This window comes from Jaculus jaculus, chromosome 1 (assembly GCF_020740685.1).
Source record: "Jaculus jaculus isolate mJacJac1 chromosome 1, mJacJac1.mat.Y.cur, whole genome shotgun sequence".
NCBI lineage: Eukaryota > Metazoa > Chordata > Mammalia > Rodentia > Dipodidae > Jaculus > Jaculus jaculus.
The window spans coordinates 163,672,793-163,691,764 of record NC_059102.1 but is presented as its reverse complement, the minus strand read 5'-3'; the positions used below and the strand labels follow the sequence as shown (position 1 = coordinate 163,691,764).

At 52.8% G+C, this 18,972-nt stretch overlaps 1 protein-coding gene across 1 annotated transcript in view; it reads right to left on the bottom strand.

The window, feature by feature from the left end:
* Nrxn2 (neurexin 2) overlaps positions 1-18,972 on the bottom strand; it is a 122,546-nt gene that overhangs the window by 2,705 nt on the left and 100,869 nt on the right. The window contains 3 exon segments of the mRNA XM_004656616.2: positions 13,215-13,293; positions 14,949-15,274; positions 18,768-18,857. Of these exon segments, the coding sequence (XP_004656673.1) occupies positions 13,215-13,293; positions 14,949-15,274; positions 18,768-18,857 (495 nt within the window).

Genomic DNA, 18,972 nt, shown 5'->3' with positions numbered 1-18,972 from the left:
GCTGGGGCTGGGAGCGCTCGATGTGATCGCATGAGGGAACGAAGGGTCAGCAGGAGAAGGTCATGGAAAGCAGGGATGGGGCAGGCCACTGTGTAGGAGCTGCTTATGTGGTCGTTAGGTCTGGGGAGGGACTGACTGCGGGAAGGGCCAATTTCAATGAGACTTGGGAAAGGAGACCTTGAAGGGGAGGCCCTTGAGGGCAAGGAGTTAGGACATATTAGAGCAGGGTCGTGTCCCATTAGATTCTGGGAGGGATGGAGAAGCCATGTAAAGGTAGGGAGGTGGGAAGAGGCAAGATGTGAGTGAGGGGAATGGCCTTGTGGTTCCTAAGCTAAGCCTAACTCCCCCACTTCCTCTTTCTTCACCCTCCACCTCTGTCCCCCACTGACTTCCCCCCCTCCCCCTCCCCAGAACCCCCATGGGCCGCCAGGGCTTGTTAGCCTCTGGCCCTCTTATTATTGTTAAAATAAAACAACGGAAAGAAGAAGAAAGCAAAAAAAGAAAAGAAAATACACAGCCATCTGGGAGGGAAGCGCTAGCTAAACTGGGACCCAGGAGAACTAACGGGGCAGGCCTTGTGTTGGGGGAGGGGACTAAATTTCCTCTCTAGGTCTAACTGAACTCTCCTGGGCCGAAACTGCATTTCCCGACAGCCCCCAAAAGGTGAGAACTACAGCTCCCATTAGCCCTTGAAAAGGTGTATGGACCACAACTCCCATCAATCTCTGGGCCAATAACTACAACTCCCATCAGCCTCTTGAGCCTCCTCTCCAACCAGAGCGGCAACCCACTGGCCTCTGGATTGAACCTGGAACCCAGGTCCAGCCGGCCATGCAGGGGGCGCCTCAGGGCCTGGCGGGGAGGGGGACTGGAGATTTCTTCTCTGGCTCTCACTCCAGCACAGCTAAGCCTTACCCCACCTGAGCATTTCCCCAGGTCTCTGCAGCCCACAATCTCCACACCCCACACCCCCAACCCTGCTTGTAATATCCCAGGGCTTCTGCTACTAGGTCCTGCCCCCACCTCAACTCAACTGGCAACCGGCAACCATGCCAGTCTCAGCCCAACCTCACATTCCTGTGCCTTCTCTGCTGCTCTACCTGCCTCGGCTCCCTGACAGGCTCCAGTTTACACACCTCTGCTGACCCTCCCCACCATCGGCTCAGCAATCTTCAGACACTTCCAGTCTTCGGGCCTCACCGGCCAGCCACAGCCACGACCTTGACAAGCTTCCCAAGCCACTCTTCCAACCCTGCTCCAATCTCCCTCTGGACTGAGGGTCCCCTGCACCCCCAAACTTGAGGCCCCAGGGGTTTGGCCCTTATGGACTCGGCCACAAAGAAATGCTGGGCCCAGAACAGAGAAGCGCACGTTGAACAACTAGGCCAGTCCAGTTCCGGCTTCTGTCTAGTTTGTTCTGTTTTGTGGTCCAGGGATGGTGCCCTGGGCCTCGTGATGCTAGGCAAGCACTAGGGCTCTGTGTGAATTGAATTCCATCTTCTAATGGACGGGGACATTGAGGCTGGGATGGGCAGGACTTCCCTAATCACCAGGTGTATGGTGTCAAGTGAGCTGAACGAATGAATGGCCTTTCCAAATAGTCCATACCCAGAAGCCGGGGAAGGGCCAGGTCTCAGGGCCAGGCAAGCCTGGATCATCATTCCTGTACCTCCAGGAGGCTGTCAACACTACTGAGAAGCCAGCATGGACGCTACACACGTGTCACTGAATTCCTATGGGACTGTACAAGTTCCTTCTACCCACTGGGCCTGCTTCCTCATCAGTATATAGGGGTTACCATGTGAGGTGGCACAGTTGGTAGGTAGAGACAGGAGAATCAGGAGCTCAAGGTCATCCTTGGCTACACAGCAAGTTCCAGGCCAGTGTGAGCTACATGAGATCCTCACTCACTCAAATAAACAAAATAAATAAATAAGTCTCAGGTAGCAAGCTTCAGGCACAGGGTGAGGCCAATGCCTGTGTCTACTGACCCTCTAGCCTATGACTCAACAGTTTGTCTTCCCATCCCCACATAAGCCCCGGACTCACCAAAAGACAGCCCAGCATCCTTGTCCTTGCACAAGGGGCAAACTCTGTTCTCAGGTCACAGGAGGAAAGCTGGTAGCCCCTTGAGTGGTGGCAACCTCGGCCCAATCATGGCAGGATCCCCCCTCTGCATGGGCCTGGAGCTCATCTGGGTCTACCTGCCGTCTCCTGGCCTTTGCCTTCTATTCAGAACAATCCCTGCTGATGGCTCCCACCTGCAGAATCCAGCCAACACCTTCTCTTCCAGGCAGACTCCAGAGGATGTATTCCGCTTCTGGTGCTTGTGACACTGTGTCCCTATTCTGTCCTGGAGGCCCAAGTTTGACTCACTTCCAAGGAAGGCCCAAAGGCCTGAGTCCCATCTGTCCATCCCTCTAGTACCCAGCAGTCGGCCTGGCACAGAGCTGGGGTCATGACCCTTGTCCAAGGGAAGGGAGAGAATGTCATTTTCTCTGATGAGCTAGGCCAGATACAGGAGAAGCCGATGGGGGTGCAGACCAGAGCAGCCAAATTTTGCACAATCTCCCCCTCTGGCATCTTGGTGAAAGGGGCTCTGCCAAGACTTTAGCCTGGCAACACCACATCTATAGTCCTGGATCACACCCTCTACCAGTCCCTCTTGTCATCTTAGACTGAGACACCACTGTCCTCTGGGAACTCCACGATGATGGCTTGCCCTAAGCTGGTTTATGCCTCTCAACCAACTGGCCATAATAGGGGCCCCAGTAACACATCTACCCTAGAGTGTTGATCATCAAGCTGAGCAGGACACAGACCTTGGCCCTCTACCAACCTGTTGCCCCCAGCTGGGTGAGGGCAAGTGATGGCTTCAGTCTTGGACCACAGGCAAATTCTTCCCAGCCTAGGCTCCCACAACCATTTGCCCTGACTTGCTGGCCCTTGGGACCTGCAGACTTTCTAGATCTCCCTCCTCCAGGCCCCAGAGCCCTCGAGGCTCCAGATCTGAGTCTCAGACCTGTTGCCGCAGTCTTCACTTCCCTGAAGCTCTTCTGCCCAAACAAAGGCTAGTGACACATGTCTCAGGGAATCTACCCAGCCCAACCACCACACTGCCACAACTCCCCAGGACCCCTTTGCATAACAGCGTCTGTCTCCCACACCACTTTTCCATCTTATACCCTGCCTGTGTACTCTCTGAGATAAGGCTATGGAGAAACCCAAAAAGCCCCATGGCTTCTGGCCCACGGTCATTCAATCAGGCTTGGTTGTGGGGCAGTGAAGACATAAGCAATGTAGGAGGCTGGGTTTTCCTGGGGCCATGCAGTTAAGGATTTGAGAGAGCCTGCCCTGGAAAGAAGCCAGCAGGGCTCAGAGTAGGGAAGGGCTCCTCAGAGACCCCTCACCAGGAGAGTCCTATTGCCCTGCTCGCTGGGCTTTTGAAGGCAGGGTACAGACTCTGGATGATGCATGCTACTGGGGAGCCTGCATCTGGCTCTGCATCAGTGGAGATGGACCCCTGGGGCTATGGGAATCTGGTAAGGACCTTAGGCAGCTTCCGGGCCTTCCTGCAGGCAGCCGCAGCAGTTGTAAAATATGCCTAGATACAAGCTCATCACACATGCGACCAACCCACCCCCATCTTAAGAAAAGTGGAATTTTAATGCATGTCAGGCCCACTTTCTAGACAATTCCTAACTGGAACCTCAGCAGCCCTTTTCTCTCAACTCTCCCCTCTTTGGAGTTCTCACTCACTAAGTGGAGCCCTTTCTACCTTTAAGGAACAGAGGCCTTGGTTAGAAATCAGGGAGCCAAGCATGGTGGCTAATGCCTGTAACCCTAGCACTCCAGAGGTTCAGACACAAAGAGCACGCTGAGGCCAGCCTAGCCTACAAAATAAATTCAATGACACTCTGGGATATTGTATGGGACTCTCTCTCAAAAAAAAAATCTACCCATGAGCCCCCAGTCAAGAGATGTGTAGCCACAGAACAGTCTAGAACTGAGGTTAGGAACGTCCCAGATTAAAGTATCTACTGGCAGAGGCCCATCCACCAGTGCTGGGTGGCTTGCCCAAGCTGTGAGCAGCAAGACGGGCCTCCTTCATGGGTATTTTATGTGGAGTAAGAGGAAAAACAGCTCATATGCATGGACACAATATTGTGGGTGTGTGACTTGGCAAGCCACACCTCTATGGTATTGAAAAAAGTCCCTCTCCTGATGGATACACTGCCTTGCTACAGAGCCCAGGACACACTGACAAAAAACACTGGTTGGATTTCACCCCCTACTCACCTATTGGAGCACAGAAATATGCCACGGTGGGCAGTGAGCTAAAGAATGGGGGTCCCCACCCTGAAACACCATCAAGAAAAAGATAGAGGCCAGAGTGGCTTCAAGGTCAGAGAAGGTCAGCTGTACTGTGAGATAGGAGGTGCTCTGAGGGTCTGTGTTTCTGTCCAGGGCATATGACTCCAAGCACATGAAGTGTGATGGGTCTAATCTGTGAAGGTGCATGTGGCATGGATCTCCGGCCCAAGCATATGTCTGCTGACTCTTAGCCCGGGTCTGGGCTCCATGTACATGGGTGTGTGTATGAACGGCCCCTCAGAACACATGAACACAACACCATGGTTCTGAATACAATCAGAACACTGCCCTAGGGAACTCCATCAAGTGCATTCTTCTTTCTGGGCCGCTAGACTACATTTCCCAGCATCCCTTGCAATTGGGCAATAGGCCCTGCCAGTACCAACCCCTAACACCTCCTGTGCTCCATCCTCCATACTCTTCTCCTGCAGAGACCTTAGAAACCACATGTTAAAAATGGAGGTGCCACAGAAGGAAGGTAGATTACTAATGTGTGCTTTGGGTACAGCCTGGGTAGGGTACACCTGAGTCAGAAACATCTCTTCAGTTAACATTGAGATTCAGGCTTGATCTGTTATAAAACCAAATGCTGGGGGCTGGAGAGATAGCACAGTGGTTAAAGATGCTTACTTGCAAAACCTGACAGCCCAGGTCTGATTCCCCACTACCCACGTAAAACCAGATGCAAAAAGTGGTTCATGCATCTCAAGTTTGTTTGTAGTAACAAGAGGTGTGTGCCCATATTCTCTCTCTCCCCCGCCCCTTGTACATAAATATTTTTTTAAACAACGTTAAGCCAGGCATGGTGGCACACGCCTTTAATCCCAGCACAGTGAATTCCAGGTCAGCCTGGACTAGAGTGCGATCCTACCTCAAAAAACCAAAACAAATAATAAATTTTTCAAAATAAGGGGCTGGAGAGATGGCTTGGCAGTTAAGGTGTTTGCCTGCAAAGCCAAAGGATCCTGGTTTGATTCTCCAGGACCCACGTAAGCCAGATGCACAAGGGGGCGCATGTGTCTGGAATTCATTTGCAGTGGCTGGCGGCCCTGACACGCCCATTCTCCCTCTCTCTCAAATAATAAATAAAATATAAAAATAAATAAAAAGCTACCTTACATAGGCTGTGTGGCCCCTGAAATGGATGCTATGGTAAAACAAAACAACTAACACTGTCCAAGGAAAAGGACATGGAGGCTGAACATAAGCCGGCCCACAAATGCATGTGACAACCAAGGAGCAGGCTGCAGCCCCGCTGAAGCTAAGGTGTTGAGGGACAGTGCTAGGACTCTTACTCTCTGCTTTTAACATGTCACAAGAGGACACATTCAGCCAGGAATGGCTAGTGCGCAAAGAGGAATGAAGGGAGTGGGTAACAGCCAAAAATTGTGGGTTCTGCAGCCTTCAGAAGGGCCACTGCTTCCCAGCCCCACACAGGAAGACTAAAAGGGCTTGAGGGACAATGGCCAATCAATTCCTCTGAAGACTCGGCTTGCTCAAGGATGAGGCTCCCCAACTACTGTTTCAAGTGTCCTCAAGACAGTCACGGCTCTATGAAAGGAAGCAGGGGTGGGGAAACAAGGAGAGCCATGACGCTTGAGAACTGTGCCTAGGAAGGGGCTCTGGTGTGGCTGCTGTGACTGTCTGAGCCTGAACCCCTGCCGCGCCCCTGAAGACACACAAGCCGAGTGGGCTATCAGCAGTGTCATTTCTTCCACCACGCCTTCTGAGAGGGCCACAGAGGATAAAGATGGGGAGACTCTCCACAAAGGTAAAGTAGAGGCCTGGAGAAAGGAAAGGGAAGTCCTCCCAGACACATTTCCTTCAGTGCTCCAGTTACATGGTATGTGTACATCTGAGTTTTGCCCCAACACTGGGACCTGGGAGCTGCCCAGCCTTCCCCTTTGTTTTTGAGACAGGGTCTGGCTATGTGTGAACAGTAACGTTGGTACCGAGGAGTGATGTCATTTGCTGCTGGACACATAACTGTGTGGCTTTGGCCTTTTTGGAGCTGATTTTCAAGAGGAATGTGGAAATATTTGAAACTTTGCATAGTACAGCTTGATGGACTATTCTGGTCAGAGTTTCAAGACCTGAATGCAGTATGAACTATGGACTGTGAGGTTTGGCTTATGAGGATTAGAAAGAGCTTTGCCTGGACTGGGCTACAAACAGTTTGTGTGAGAGGCTTACTGTTATAAACCATGTCCTGAGAATTTGTGCAAGGTTGCATTACATAGAAATGGACTGGTGTGAGCAGAGGGATATGGCACAGAAATGAAGTCCTTGGGCTGAAACTTCTGCCAATTTAGTTGCAATTATATGACAGATTACAACGTTTGAGACTGGGCCAACTGATCTGCATTGGAACAACAGAAAGAATGTAGACTCCTTTGAAAGGGCCTGAATGCTCAAGGAGTGCCCTGTTCTTCACAGTCTTCTTTATTCCCCCCTAGATCAACAAATCGGCACCCTACCTGCTATTGTGGAGTATAAGAAATGCAGGAAAGAGAGGGTCATTGAATTCGCAACACGGTCTTGTGTTTTGGAAATGGCCATGGGCAGTGTGAAGCAGGTTTGCTGGATGCCTGCATGGAGACCCCATGGAGCCGTAAGGATGGACCATGGGTTGCAGTGAAGACCCAATGGAGATGCCGGGACCATGAGATGGCCGCTAAGCAGAGCTGCCAGCCCCAGATGAAGTTTTCCAGGACTGTGAGTAGCCTTGCTGGAGGGGCAGAATTGGAACATCAAAGACTTGTTGCTGGTTACAATTTTCAGACTTAGAGCTTTGTCACTGACTAGAGTTGTTGGACTTGGGGCTACAGAGTTTGATGCTTGCCCTGTTTAAACCTTGTATTGGTTGAGTATTTCTTTGCTATGCCCAGTGCCATCTTTTACAGTGTGAATGTTCATTCTGTGCCATTATGGGTGTGTGTGGGGGGGGGATATTTTGGTGTTATGGCTCAGTTAAAAGACCTTGGAATATGAGGATGTTTGAACATCATTAGGATTGGTGTGTGTATGTTCATATATAAATATATATATATATATATATATACACATACATACACACATATATATTCATATATACATACATACACACATACACATACTTTTAAAGTTGAACTGAATGCATTACATTTTACATCATGGATGGTAATCAGTTTATGGGGACCAGGGTTGGAATGTGGTCGTTCGATTCAGGTGTCCCACATAAACTTACAATGTTCTGAATGCTAGGCTCCCAGCTGATGGAGATTTGGGAATTAATGCCTCCTGGAGACAGTGTATTGCTGGGGGTAGGCTTATGGGTATTATAGCCAGTTTTCCCCTGCCAGTATTTGGCACACTCTCCTGTTGCTATTGTCGACCTTATGTTGGCCAGGGGTGATGTCCACCCTCTGCTCATGCTATCGTTTTCCCCTGCCATCATGGGGCTTCCTCTGGAGTGTGTAAGACAAAATAAGCCATTTTTTCCCAAAAGCTGCTCCTGGTCCAGTGATTTCTGTCAGCAATGCGAACCTGACTATAACAGGCTGGCTTTGAACTCCTGAGCCTGCTGCCACCACCTCTTAAGTGCTGGGATTATGGGTGTACCCCGCCAGACCCAACCTCTTCTTCAAGTGAGGTTTTGTTGCGGGGCCTGCCACTGTAGCACTATATTCTAGGCTTGTGCTGGGCTATGGAGCAGACATAAATCATCCTTTAGTTCACAGCTCTCTGGGCCACATACATACAGGTAGCTCCACCAGGCACAGTCTGGGTAGGTCAGAGGCAGCTCCCGTCTCCCACAAGCCTCCACTTTGAAATCAGTGTGCTCCTGGGGTGGGACGGTGAGCTATCATCTTCCTTGGGAAGGTAAGGGATTTGGGGAAAGGAGAAAGAATGAGACAGATCTTTGGTGACCCCAAAGGCCAGACTATGGCAAATAATTCCCCAAATCTGGCTGCACTTTCTTCCTGGGAGCACAGCTAGGTCATAATTGCCCTCCATGTCTGGAGATAGATGTGTGCGCTTCTGTGTGGCCCCCAAGGCTGAGCTAGCTCCCGACGGGCAGATGTGGCGGGAGCAGTGTGGAAACCTCCCTCCCCCTCCTGACTCCACACTCATTTCCAGCTCTCAGGGAGGCCTCCTGTCAATCAGGAGCACTGCGTGTAACTCATGGAAAAGAGACGGAGAGTCCCTGTTAAATCACAGAAGCTGTGCAGTGTGTCAGGTACAGCAACTAATGTTATTTAGAAGCCTTTCTGAAACTGAACGCATCGGTACTTGGGTGGGTCTGAGAAAACATGTGTGTCCCTGTGGGGTGAGGCCTGAGCCCGCCTCTGGTCTCATTTATGGGTGGGCAACACTGAGAAGGGCTGCCCGTGGGTTAAGTGCATGAGGCGGCGGTGCATCTGAGCACACCTGCACCTGTGTGCATCTGGAAGCTGGTTCCTTCCATGCACCTGCACAGAGCAGCACATATGTGCCATATTCCATGAGGATGGAAAACTGAGGGTATGCTTGCCCTTGTGGGTCTCAGCGTGAACATATGTTCAGACATGATTCTACACTCAGTGTGAACATGTGTACATGCCCTACAGGTCTGAAGACAATGTGTGCCCTTGTGTGTGCTGCTGAATGGGTATGAGTACCAGTTGGGCACACAGGAATACCTGTAGGGTCAGCACTTGCGTGAGCCACTGTAGGCCCCTGAGTGTGCATGTGTGTGTGCGTGCACACAGTGGGAGGCCGAGGATGTATGGACATGCTTCTATAGGAACCAGAATGCATGTTTCTGTGGTACACACACACACATGCACACGCACAGCCATGAAACTGAGACCAGTATGGGAGGGGTGGAGGTCTGTGAGGCTGAGCAAACACATGGATCCCTGGGCCTGAGCACACGCCATCCCTCTGAGGACACGCACCCCTGTATCCTTGGTCTTAGGACACTGGTGCGCTCTGGTATGGGATGGAGCGCACAACATGTAGGTAATGGGTACATCCTCCACAGACGGATGTGGACATCTTGGTAAGTACACACGCATAGAGATATTCCTATGCACTCATGTCACTTAAATGCAGGAGTACACCTCCGTGAACACATGTATGTGCACACATCGATGAAATGTGAATTCACTGTGGACATTCCCAATCTGAATATGCATGTAGGTCTCTATGATCCTGAAACACCTCTAAACATGTGTGGGATCCTTTGGTTTTTTGAGGTAGGGTCTCGCTCTAGTCCAGACTGACCTGGAATTACTGTATCTCAAGGTGGCCTTGAACTCACGGTGATCCTCCTACCTCTGCCTCCGAGTGCTGGGATGAAAATCGTGCGCCACCACGCCCGGCAGATAGGTGCCTTTGTGAGCTGAGCAGAGATGTATAATTTTGGGAGTCCAAGGACACATCACAAGGCACGTCATAAGGCTCAGTGGGACCAAGGATACATAAAGGTCTGAACATATACACGTGTGTCCTGAGTGTCTGCAGTATGTGGCATACGGAGCTCTGTGCAGGTGCAGTTCTGAACATCTGGCATGAACTTCAGTCAGTGTGGGCAGGTGGGAGCTGCCTCCACGGGGTTCTGAGCATGTGCATACGGTAGTTAGCACAGGTAAGGTCACTGATGGGTGTAAGACAGCATCTGAGTGTGAGTGCCCCTGTGCAGCTGAGTGGGATAAGCAAAAATGTGACCCTCTGAGGGTTGGACAGGTGAGCAGCTGTGACTCTAAGCATCTCTGGGTATGTTAGGAGCTCTAAGAACACATAGGAAACACTCAGGGGCTCTGAACATATTGACTGTCTTCATAAGCTTGTGTACTTGGTGCAAGTTTGTGTTTCTCTGAATCTCACAGGAGTATACATGGGTCTTGGGGCATCTGAGCACATAATGGCTCTGCGTTTAAACACATGTGTGCTTCTGTTGGTCTGGGTGTGAATCGCATGTGTCTCTCCAGGCTTGAGCATGTGTGTGTGCAGAAGTGGGGACACAGGAACAGATAGGCATACTCGTGTGTGCCTTTGGTTAAGAGCACACGTGTGGGCATATGGATATGTGCTTGTGTGAGCTTGAGTCTAGGTGTTCTTTCTGTGTGTCTCAGGGGCATCAAGCCAGAATCCTATAGGGGCCAGGCCAGCTGTGACAACAGGGGTTGTATGTCACACTACATTACCAATAGTAGGTACATATCCCCTAAAGGCACTCCAACTCCGAAAAATTCTAACAAGACATTCTTTGCCTGTGCCACCAGCCTTAAGTAAAAGAACATGCTAGATAGTGGGCTAGACGAACAGGGTCTAGGTCTACAGAGGGGCCCAAGTTAGGGAAAAGGGTGGGGAGGTGAGCAGGCTGACAGGGATGATCCCAGGCCCTGGACTGGACCCAGGGATGAGGATCTGGAAGTGGGAGGGAGTACAGACATCCTGGAGTACAGCCCCGGGCAGTCACTGGCTCCAGCCAGGATGCCTCGATCTGCAGTGGGTCTGACCCTCTGCTGGAGAAATCCTCCTTAATTAGGGGTCCCCAAAGTGGGCTCCACCTGGAGAGGCTGAGGTGGAGGGAGGGCATGGTCCACACCAGCCTGGGGACTCTGGAGTCACTTTGGTCCTTGCCTGGCTTCTTATGGGACAGATGAGGTGCAGCTTTAAGCAGTTCAGAGTGGTGCCTGCAGAAGAGCTGTGGATGTCACGGTTTTCTCTGGGGCGGGGAGGGGGCTCCAGGGAGCACTCTGCCATCCTGATTTTCAAAGCTGGTCGCTGGGCCAGCCACTAGCCCCTCCCTTCCCCCAGCTTCTAGTCTTCCACACGCACCTCCCATTTTCCTCTCACATCTTGGCTCTTTTTCCAGGAGGATGGCACAGTAGCTACTGGTGGTTAGCAGCTAACACACCCACTTCAGCTCTGCCTTATCCTCTTGCCTCAACAAAGCCTCAAAGAGCTCAGACCATCAGTGCCCACTCTGGGGGTCACACTAACAACTTCATGGTGTGGCCCTGGTACAGCCTGGTAAGCACCGTACCTCTCTGTGTACTGACCATCTGGCCTAGATGGCCTCTTCAGAGTCCAGGAAGAGTAGAGATTCTCCCTGTCACTGGGGAGTTCGTGTCCCAGAATATGAGGCCGAGTCGTACCCTTTCTTCGTGACATACAGTCTCTTGTCCCCACAGTCCCAATTCAGAGCTCTCGTGGGCCATTCCATAGCCATTTAAAGAAAACCTGGCTAGAAGCACTAGATCAGCTAACAGAAGACCCCAGTAAGTGCCCAGAGTTTAGAGAAGTGAGACAGGGCTAAAGGGGTACTGTTTGCCCCCATGGCCAGGTACCCAGAAGTCTCTCTAAGCAATGTGGGGCTGGAGTGTGCAACCCTGAACTGAGACTTCCCAGTGAGATACAGGGGAGGACCCCATAGAGGGACCTCCACAGTAAAGGGCATCTTTGCCAGCACACAGGATCTCAGCTGTGGTAAGAATGGCAGCTGGTGCCTTCCTGGGCCCACAACCACAGGAACAACCCCTCTAGGCTCTGGTCCACTGGGGTCACACACAGGACAAGCAGGCTTCATTCTCTCTCAGTATGGGGGACCTGTGCCCTCAGTCTCTGAACCTGAGTCTTGGCCCGAGGCTCCGCGGCCCAGGCTTTGGCCCTGTTCCCTTATTGCTCTTCCCATCCTTCACCCAGGGTGGCAGCCCACCCTCAGTGTGACTGTCTCTTCTGGCACTGAAAGACCCTCTCCCCCTCAGACACCCTTGTCCCAGGCCAGAGTCATAGGATGTATGGGGACACACTGCTCGTCGCCTGATCACAGCCCTTCCTTGTCCCTGCACACACCTGACCCGACCTCCAGCTTGCTGCCACCCACAGCTCAGAGGCCAGCACTGCTAAGTCGCAGGAAGAAGTCTCTGGGAAGAGAAGCAAGAGATGCGTGGGTGGGCGCCCCTCTGCTCCCACAGCGCGTCCAAACCAAGACCTGTGCTGCCCACTGGGAGCCCCTAGTGTATCTTTCTCCATTTCCAGTCAGACCCTGGTGCCTGACCTTCACAGCTCCTCTCAGCCACTGCCAACCTGCAAAGATGGGCAGCCTGACACCTCCCCATGCCACCTCACTGCCCACATTCTCAGCCAGCACTCAAAGCTTACCCAACTTGCCTAGCTACTTTCTCTGCAGCTGGAGCCTTGGTCCCAGCTGGCATCACCCCCTCTCCCTACACCTTATACCCCCGCTGACCAGGGAGCCGCCTCCCACCCCCGCTACCACCAGCTGCAGCTCTTCTACGGCAGCTCCCCTACTAGGATATCCCTAGGGGCACATCCCACCCAGCACACTGCCAGGCACAGAGCTCCCATGTAACAACTGCCAGCCTGGCCTGGCATCCTGACAGTCTCCACCCTGTGTCCCTGAAACTAAGCATGAGGAGGTTCAAGACCTAACAGAGACCTCTATGAGGGACGGAGAGAGCCAGGCTGTGGGGCTGGTGGAAGCTGCAGTTCTGAACCTGAGAGCTGATGGGAGGTGTCACTTCCCACCCCACCCCCGACCCCAGGACTTATGGGAGCTACAGTTACTCATCGTTCTAAGGAAACTTCCCTCTTTCCTTCAAGCTTCCCTCGACTCTCTGCCCGGAACCCCGCTAGGGACCTCAGTACCTCCAAGGGATGGGGCACCACAAGGCACTTTGCCAGAGGGCATGTAAGGGACCTGGGGGCTGCTAGAGGGGGAGGGGACTACCAGAGAAAGCTAAGGCCTACAGCAGGGCCTGGGCTGGGGCCAGGTGGCAGAGACAGTCGCCCCCACCCCAGCAGCGTCGCAGGGGCCCCGGGGCAGGGGAGGGGGGAAAGGCACTCACCAGTACTGGGCTCACACTCCTCCAGGTCCTCGTCATCACTTGGACACTCAGCCGAGGCCACCAGAAGGTCATCTGTGTTCTGGAGGGGAGGGCGAGAGGAAGAGTGGGGAAAGAGAGGGTTCCAAGTGGGTGAGTCGATCCCACAGCCACCTCCAGAGGTGTGGGGCGGGCCGAAGGCCAGGGCCCAGCCCTCTGATCAGCTGCTGGGTGACCTTGGACCTCCACTGTCCCATGCTACAAGACACTAATCAGTGCTAGCTAGCTCTACAGAACCCCTCCACAGCTCCAGAGGTCAAATAGCACACGTTGGGCCCTTGGATGCCAGACTTGGGCTGCAGCGTGCAAGCAAGGGGTCCCAGGATGCCTGAGGCAGGGACAGGTGTGCTGGGGAGGCCAAACACAGGGTCTTTGAAGGCCTGTGCAGGCAAAGGGGACAGAGACTGAGAGGGATTTGCAGCCCCATCTTCACCAGCCCTTCGCCCCTCATCTTTCTCCCAACCCCCTTCCAGAGAGAGAACCGGGCTGCACACAATAATTAGGGCTGTGGTTGCCATGGCAACAGGAGTCGACTTTGTCAGCATTTTCTCTCCTCCTGATTACAAAGAAAGAGAATCCCTGACATGAGTGAGCATGAGGGGGAGGGGCACTCGGGCCATCAGGAAAGGGACTCAAGGAAGGAGAGTGGAAGTTCAAGGCGGAAGGGAGTCTGCAGGTCGGTAAAGAGCCAGGCTGGAGGCCAAGGAATGGGAGGGCGAAAGGTCTCCACCCGCCTGCTCCCCAAGCTCATCGCTCGACCCCACAGCCCTTACCCAAAGGCAAGGTCATGGACTCCCCTTCTGCATCCTCGCCGCCTCTCTTCACCCCAGTATCAACCCTGGCACCTCTACCCCTTATCCCATAGGGCTGCTCTGCCCACCCTCTGTCACGGAGATACTGGATAGCCCTTCTATGGCGACAAGTAGGGAACACTGCTGGGTCCCTGGGCTGCCTCGGCAACGCCACATTCTTGTTCATCTTTGACCGCCAGAAGAAAGCAGGGTGCCACCTGCCACCTCTGAACGCCCATTACTCGATCTCGACCTGACCCAGGTAGCCTCTCAGTGGGGAGTCAGTGCAGGGCGGGTAAAGTGCAGGGAGGCTCTGCACTGCCCTCCTACCCAGGCCGCGGCCTCACAGGACACTGAGGCCTGCGGAGCAGCGGTGCCTGCTCAAGGTCACACGGACAGGACACGTGAACGCGAGGGACTTGCAGCCAAGGCCTCTCCCACAGCAGAGGCTCCAGCAAACAAGAGAAGGCGACTCCACCAGCAGACATCACCAGCCTCTGGAGAGGGGCTGCCTACCCAGGGACGGCATCTAAGCACTCCAGCATGGCCGCCCTGCTCAAGACGCTGCCACCCGTCCAAATGCCATCCACCTCCCACTCGCTGCCCACCCGGTTCGTGCCCTGGCCTCCAGCCTCACTTGCCTCACGCCCTGTCCAGACTTCCATCTCACGGGTGGGACAAATGGGCTTCCTCAGTCAATCTCCCCTCAACTCTGGGAATGGGCCCTCTAGAAACAGCGTCTACCCTGACCTCAACAACGTCCTTGACCGCTGTGTGAATGTCATGTCTTGAGATGACCTCACTTCCTTCCCCTAAACCGTCTCCATGACAAGGCCAGGAACAGCAGCCTATCTAGGTCCACCTTCAGGCCCCTAGGACCTTCAGCCAGAGCCAGAGGGGGCCTCACCTGGGTGGTGCTGTCCCTCAGCGTGGGGGAGCGGCCCCGGCGTGTGGTGGTGGTGGCCATGGTGGTGGTGGTCTCCATGATGGTGGTGGCCATGTCAGCGAGCAGGGTGGTGGCCGTGGTCTCCGCACTGAGCAGCACGGACGGCCCCTCCCCCACCAGGCGCAGGTGGCCCTCGGTCCGCACGTTGGGGTCGCTCTCGGCGGCCAGCGCCAACACCTTGAGCCCATTGTAGTAGAGGCCAGACACCTGACCCTGGAAGGGGCGGCCCTGATCCCGGCCCCCGATCTTGATGGCAGCCTGGCTGTTGAAGATGGTCAGCTGGCGTCCTGAGGGGCAGGGACGAGGAGGACAGGCAGGGGAGAAGCAGTAGGGGGAAGGCCAGGAGAGGGTGAGAGGGAGACAAGGGAAGGACAGAGGAGGCCAGGAGGAAGCCAGCACATGGATGGGGAAGAAATGAGGAAGGGGCAGACAACCAAAGGGAAAGTCCTCATCAATCAGAACCCCTAGTCCAGCCAGGTGGGACCCCCCTCAGGGGAGAGTCCCCAGCACACACACATGGGCTGGGAAAGGGAGCCCAGTCAACTCCTGTCCCCACCATGTGCATGCCTCTCTGCCTGCGCCTGTCGCCCTCTCGCCATTCCCAGGCCAGGACCATCACCACCCCCTTCCTCATCCCTCAGCTCCAGCCCCATCTTCTCTCAGCTTCCCCAAACATCCCACCCCTGTTGTCCAGCCTCGAGCCACGGTGCCCTCAGAAGCAGCAGCCAGTGGAGACAGAGACAGAGTGGGCACTGCCAGGCCAAGGTGGAGTTAGTATGTGTGAACAGAGGAGAAGCCAAGATGAGGGTGGACAGTGTGTGGCCTGCTCCAGGCTGGCCCCCACCCAAAAGTGCCCTGTGATAGCTAGCCAGACTCCCCTTGTTCCTTCCCCCTTCCCCCATCCCCATCACTCACTGCCTCGGAGAAGACCCTGGTAAGTATAGATACCCTTCCCCCAGCCTGGATGTGCAGGCCCAGAAATGGAAAATGTTAAAGGGACCTTGCTTTACTTGCTGATAGCCAAAAATAAAAATAAATAAATAAACCACTCCAGCTCCAATCTGTCCCCCCGACTTGGCACTGGTACATTAATTATACCTTGGAATGCCCCCTGCATGGGGCCTGGCTGCTTGCTTTGGTTTTACTGGACCTGGGGGTCGGTTTAACCCTCTGAGTTTGATGCTTTGGTTTGGTTTTTAGAAAAGCTGGTTATTATGTTTAAGTTTAGATTTAACTTTGGTTTTGGTGTGCTTATTGGGGAGGAAGGGGCAGGTGAAGGGCTACTTTGCCTCCTTCTCCCTTAGACCTTCAGCTGCTGGTGCCGGGGGGGTTTAAGACCTGGCTTAGTCTTTGTTAGCCTCTGGTTAGTGCCTCGTTAAAGATCTGGTTTAGAGTTAGGTGTCTGAGAGCCCTGCCCTAAAACCTGGGCTGAGACCGTCCAACATGTGAAACCCACACCCTCTTTGGAAACATGGGCTCCCTGAGACACCCAGGCCTCCGGAACCCCCAACCACCTTCCTGCCCTCTGGCCAATAGTAGGCCACTGGTGTGTCTCCTGAGGCCCCCTGCTTAGCCTCTCCTCCTCCTCCCCCAGCACCCACCCCACTGCCTGCTCAGACACTAACAGCCCCTCAAGCAGCCATGCTTCCTTCCTTCCACGTGAGGGAACTGAGCCCACAGAAGCGGTAGACTGGTGATGGCAGGTCTGGGCTAAGCCCTGAGAACCACTGTGCCCAAGTTTATTCCTGGACATAAAAAATATTTTAAAAAGAAAGAAAGAAAGAAAATAAAAATATCTAAAAAAGAAAAAAATAAAAGAAACAGCTGTATAACAAAAAGGGCGGGGGGCTGAAGAGATGGCTTAATCATTAAGGCCAAAGGATCCCAGTTCAACTCTCCAGGACCCACATAAGCCAGATGCACAAGGGGCACACGCATCTGGAGTTCGTTGGCAGTGGCTGAAGGCCCTGGCACACCCATTCTCTCCCTCCCTCCCTCTCTCTCTCTCTCTCTCTCCTCCCTCCTTCTTTCTCCCTCAAATCAATGAATAAAAATATTTTTTAAAAAAGAAACTGCTTTTTTGTAAAAAAGAAAGAAAGAAAGAAAGAATTGTTTTTGAAAAAGAAAGAAAATGGAGAGAAGGAGGTAGTGATCAAATGAGCTTGGAAAGCATACTAGTCACAATGAAACAGCTTCCTTTCTCCAAGGACTTGCTAGAACCCTTATGAAATAAATGTACATGTGGATCTCCAAAAGGAAGTAAAAGTATCCAGTACTTCCCAGACCTGACCACAAATGTCTTTATTGTGATGCAGTAAAGTTTTGACATGTTTTCAAACTGGAAAATGGATCTATTAAGCACTCACTATGTGCCAGGTACTGACAACAAAATGTTCTCTCCAAGAATGCCCAGCCCCGTACTTCTGTATGTCCCTGGTCCTCACCACTGAAACGTGTGTGTGGAATACAGATGAACCAGGACTGAAGAGAGAGCTAGACTCTCAGACAACGTAGGTAGCCAAAGTCAAACCAAAAGTGAATTCCTCCTTCAAGTCTTCTTTGGAGAGCCCAGTGAAGTCCTCCCCTTCCCTGACAGTCTCACACCCCTTGGGGTCACAAGTTGTCCCAGCCTCAGCCCAGGCTGCTCCCTCGGCCTCTCTGACTCTGAGAGGCAGGTGGGTAATGGACACAAAGCCACATAAATCAGCAAACGTGGCCTTGTGCCCCACTTGCCATGATTGTCTCAAAGGGTTAAAGTTCGCCCCGCTGGAGAGAGCAGCCCCTTGTGGCTGGGGGGCTGCAGGTTTTAGCAATGTCTGTTACAGTCCCTTTAACTTTTTGTCCTGTTATGGATTTATCATCCCTGGTTATCAGCATGTTTATGCCCCATCTGTGCAGGGGCTAAAGTTACATTAGGGGGTTTTATTGGGGAAAGGCCCAGTGGATATTTAAAGCACAGTTATCAGCTGGTTAAGTGGGGGTTTAGCAGTTCTATTCCCCCCTAGAGTTTAGCCTTAGAGGTACAGAGCTCGCCCTTCCTCCAATGGGAATGAGATGGCTTGTCCTACCCTTGGCCCAACTTCCCCTGTGGACAAAAAGCCTTCTCCCTCTCACCCAGCAGTGCCTTGCCTGCCATATGACACCTCTTGGGGAGCCTGCTCTGTCTTCCTCGTTAGCCTAGCTGGTAGAAACAGCTAGGGGACACTGCCTTCCATAGCTTCAGTCTCCCCCAGCCTCCACTACTTCTAAGAGGCCTCTAGACTGGGGTCTTGGTAGTCTTTCCAGAAAGATCTGAGGCCCACTCTTCCTTTCTTCTCAGGCAGCCCTTCCAAACCCTTTTTTGGATCAGTGGATCACTCCTTCCAGCTTCCCAACGCCTACATGTCTCCAGCTGCCCCTCAACCTCGCATGAAACCTCTGAGATGGGCTTGGCCAGAGGGACCTAATCTACCAAACTGTGTTCCACTCCTGCCTGCGATTGACCGGCTCAGTGTAAGAACTTTCTAACCTCAGAGATCTCAAGATTTACCCTGAAGGACACCAGATTTTTCTCTTCTAAAAAAAGAAAAGGAAAAACCTTATTGTTGTCCCCAACCCTCCTGAAATACACAGACTTACTGCAAAGGGGAAGGGAGTACCCTAGTCGGACAATCGTCCCTCCATTTGGGGCTGGGCTTGGCAAAGGCATGGGTGGGGGAGGAGGAAGAGAGAGCTTTGCACCTTTAAGATAGTGTTTTTAAAGTTAGTTAGTTAATTAATTAATTAATTCTGGTTAATTACCTTTGTCGAGCAGCCACTCATCTACTACTCGACCAAGCCGGTAGGGGATTCTCTGTCTAGCAATCGCCAGGCGTTCGTTATCAAAGTTTCCTTGGAAAAGTTTAGAAAGACAGTAGGTTTCTCAGGCAGCGAAGTCCAAAGGAGTTAGAAAAGTAATTAAGCATTTCTCAGGAGACCCAGAGTAAGCAGCAACATCCAACAGAAA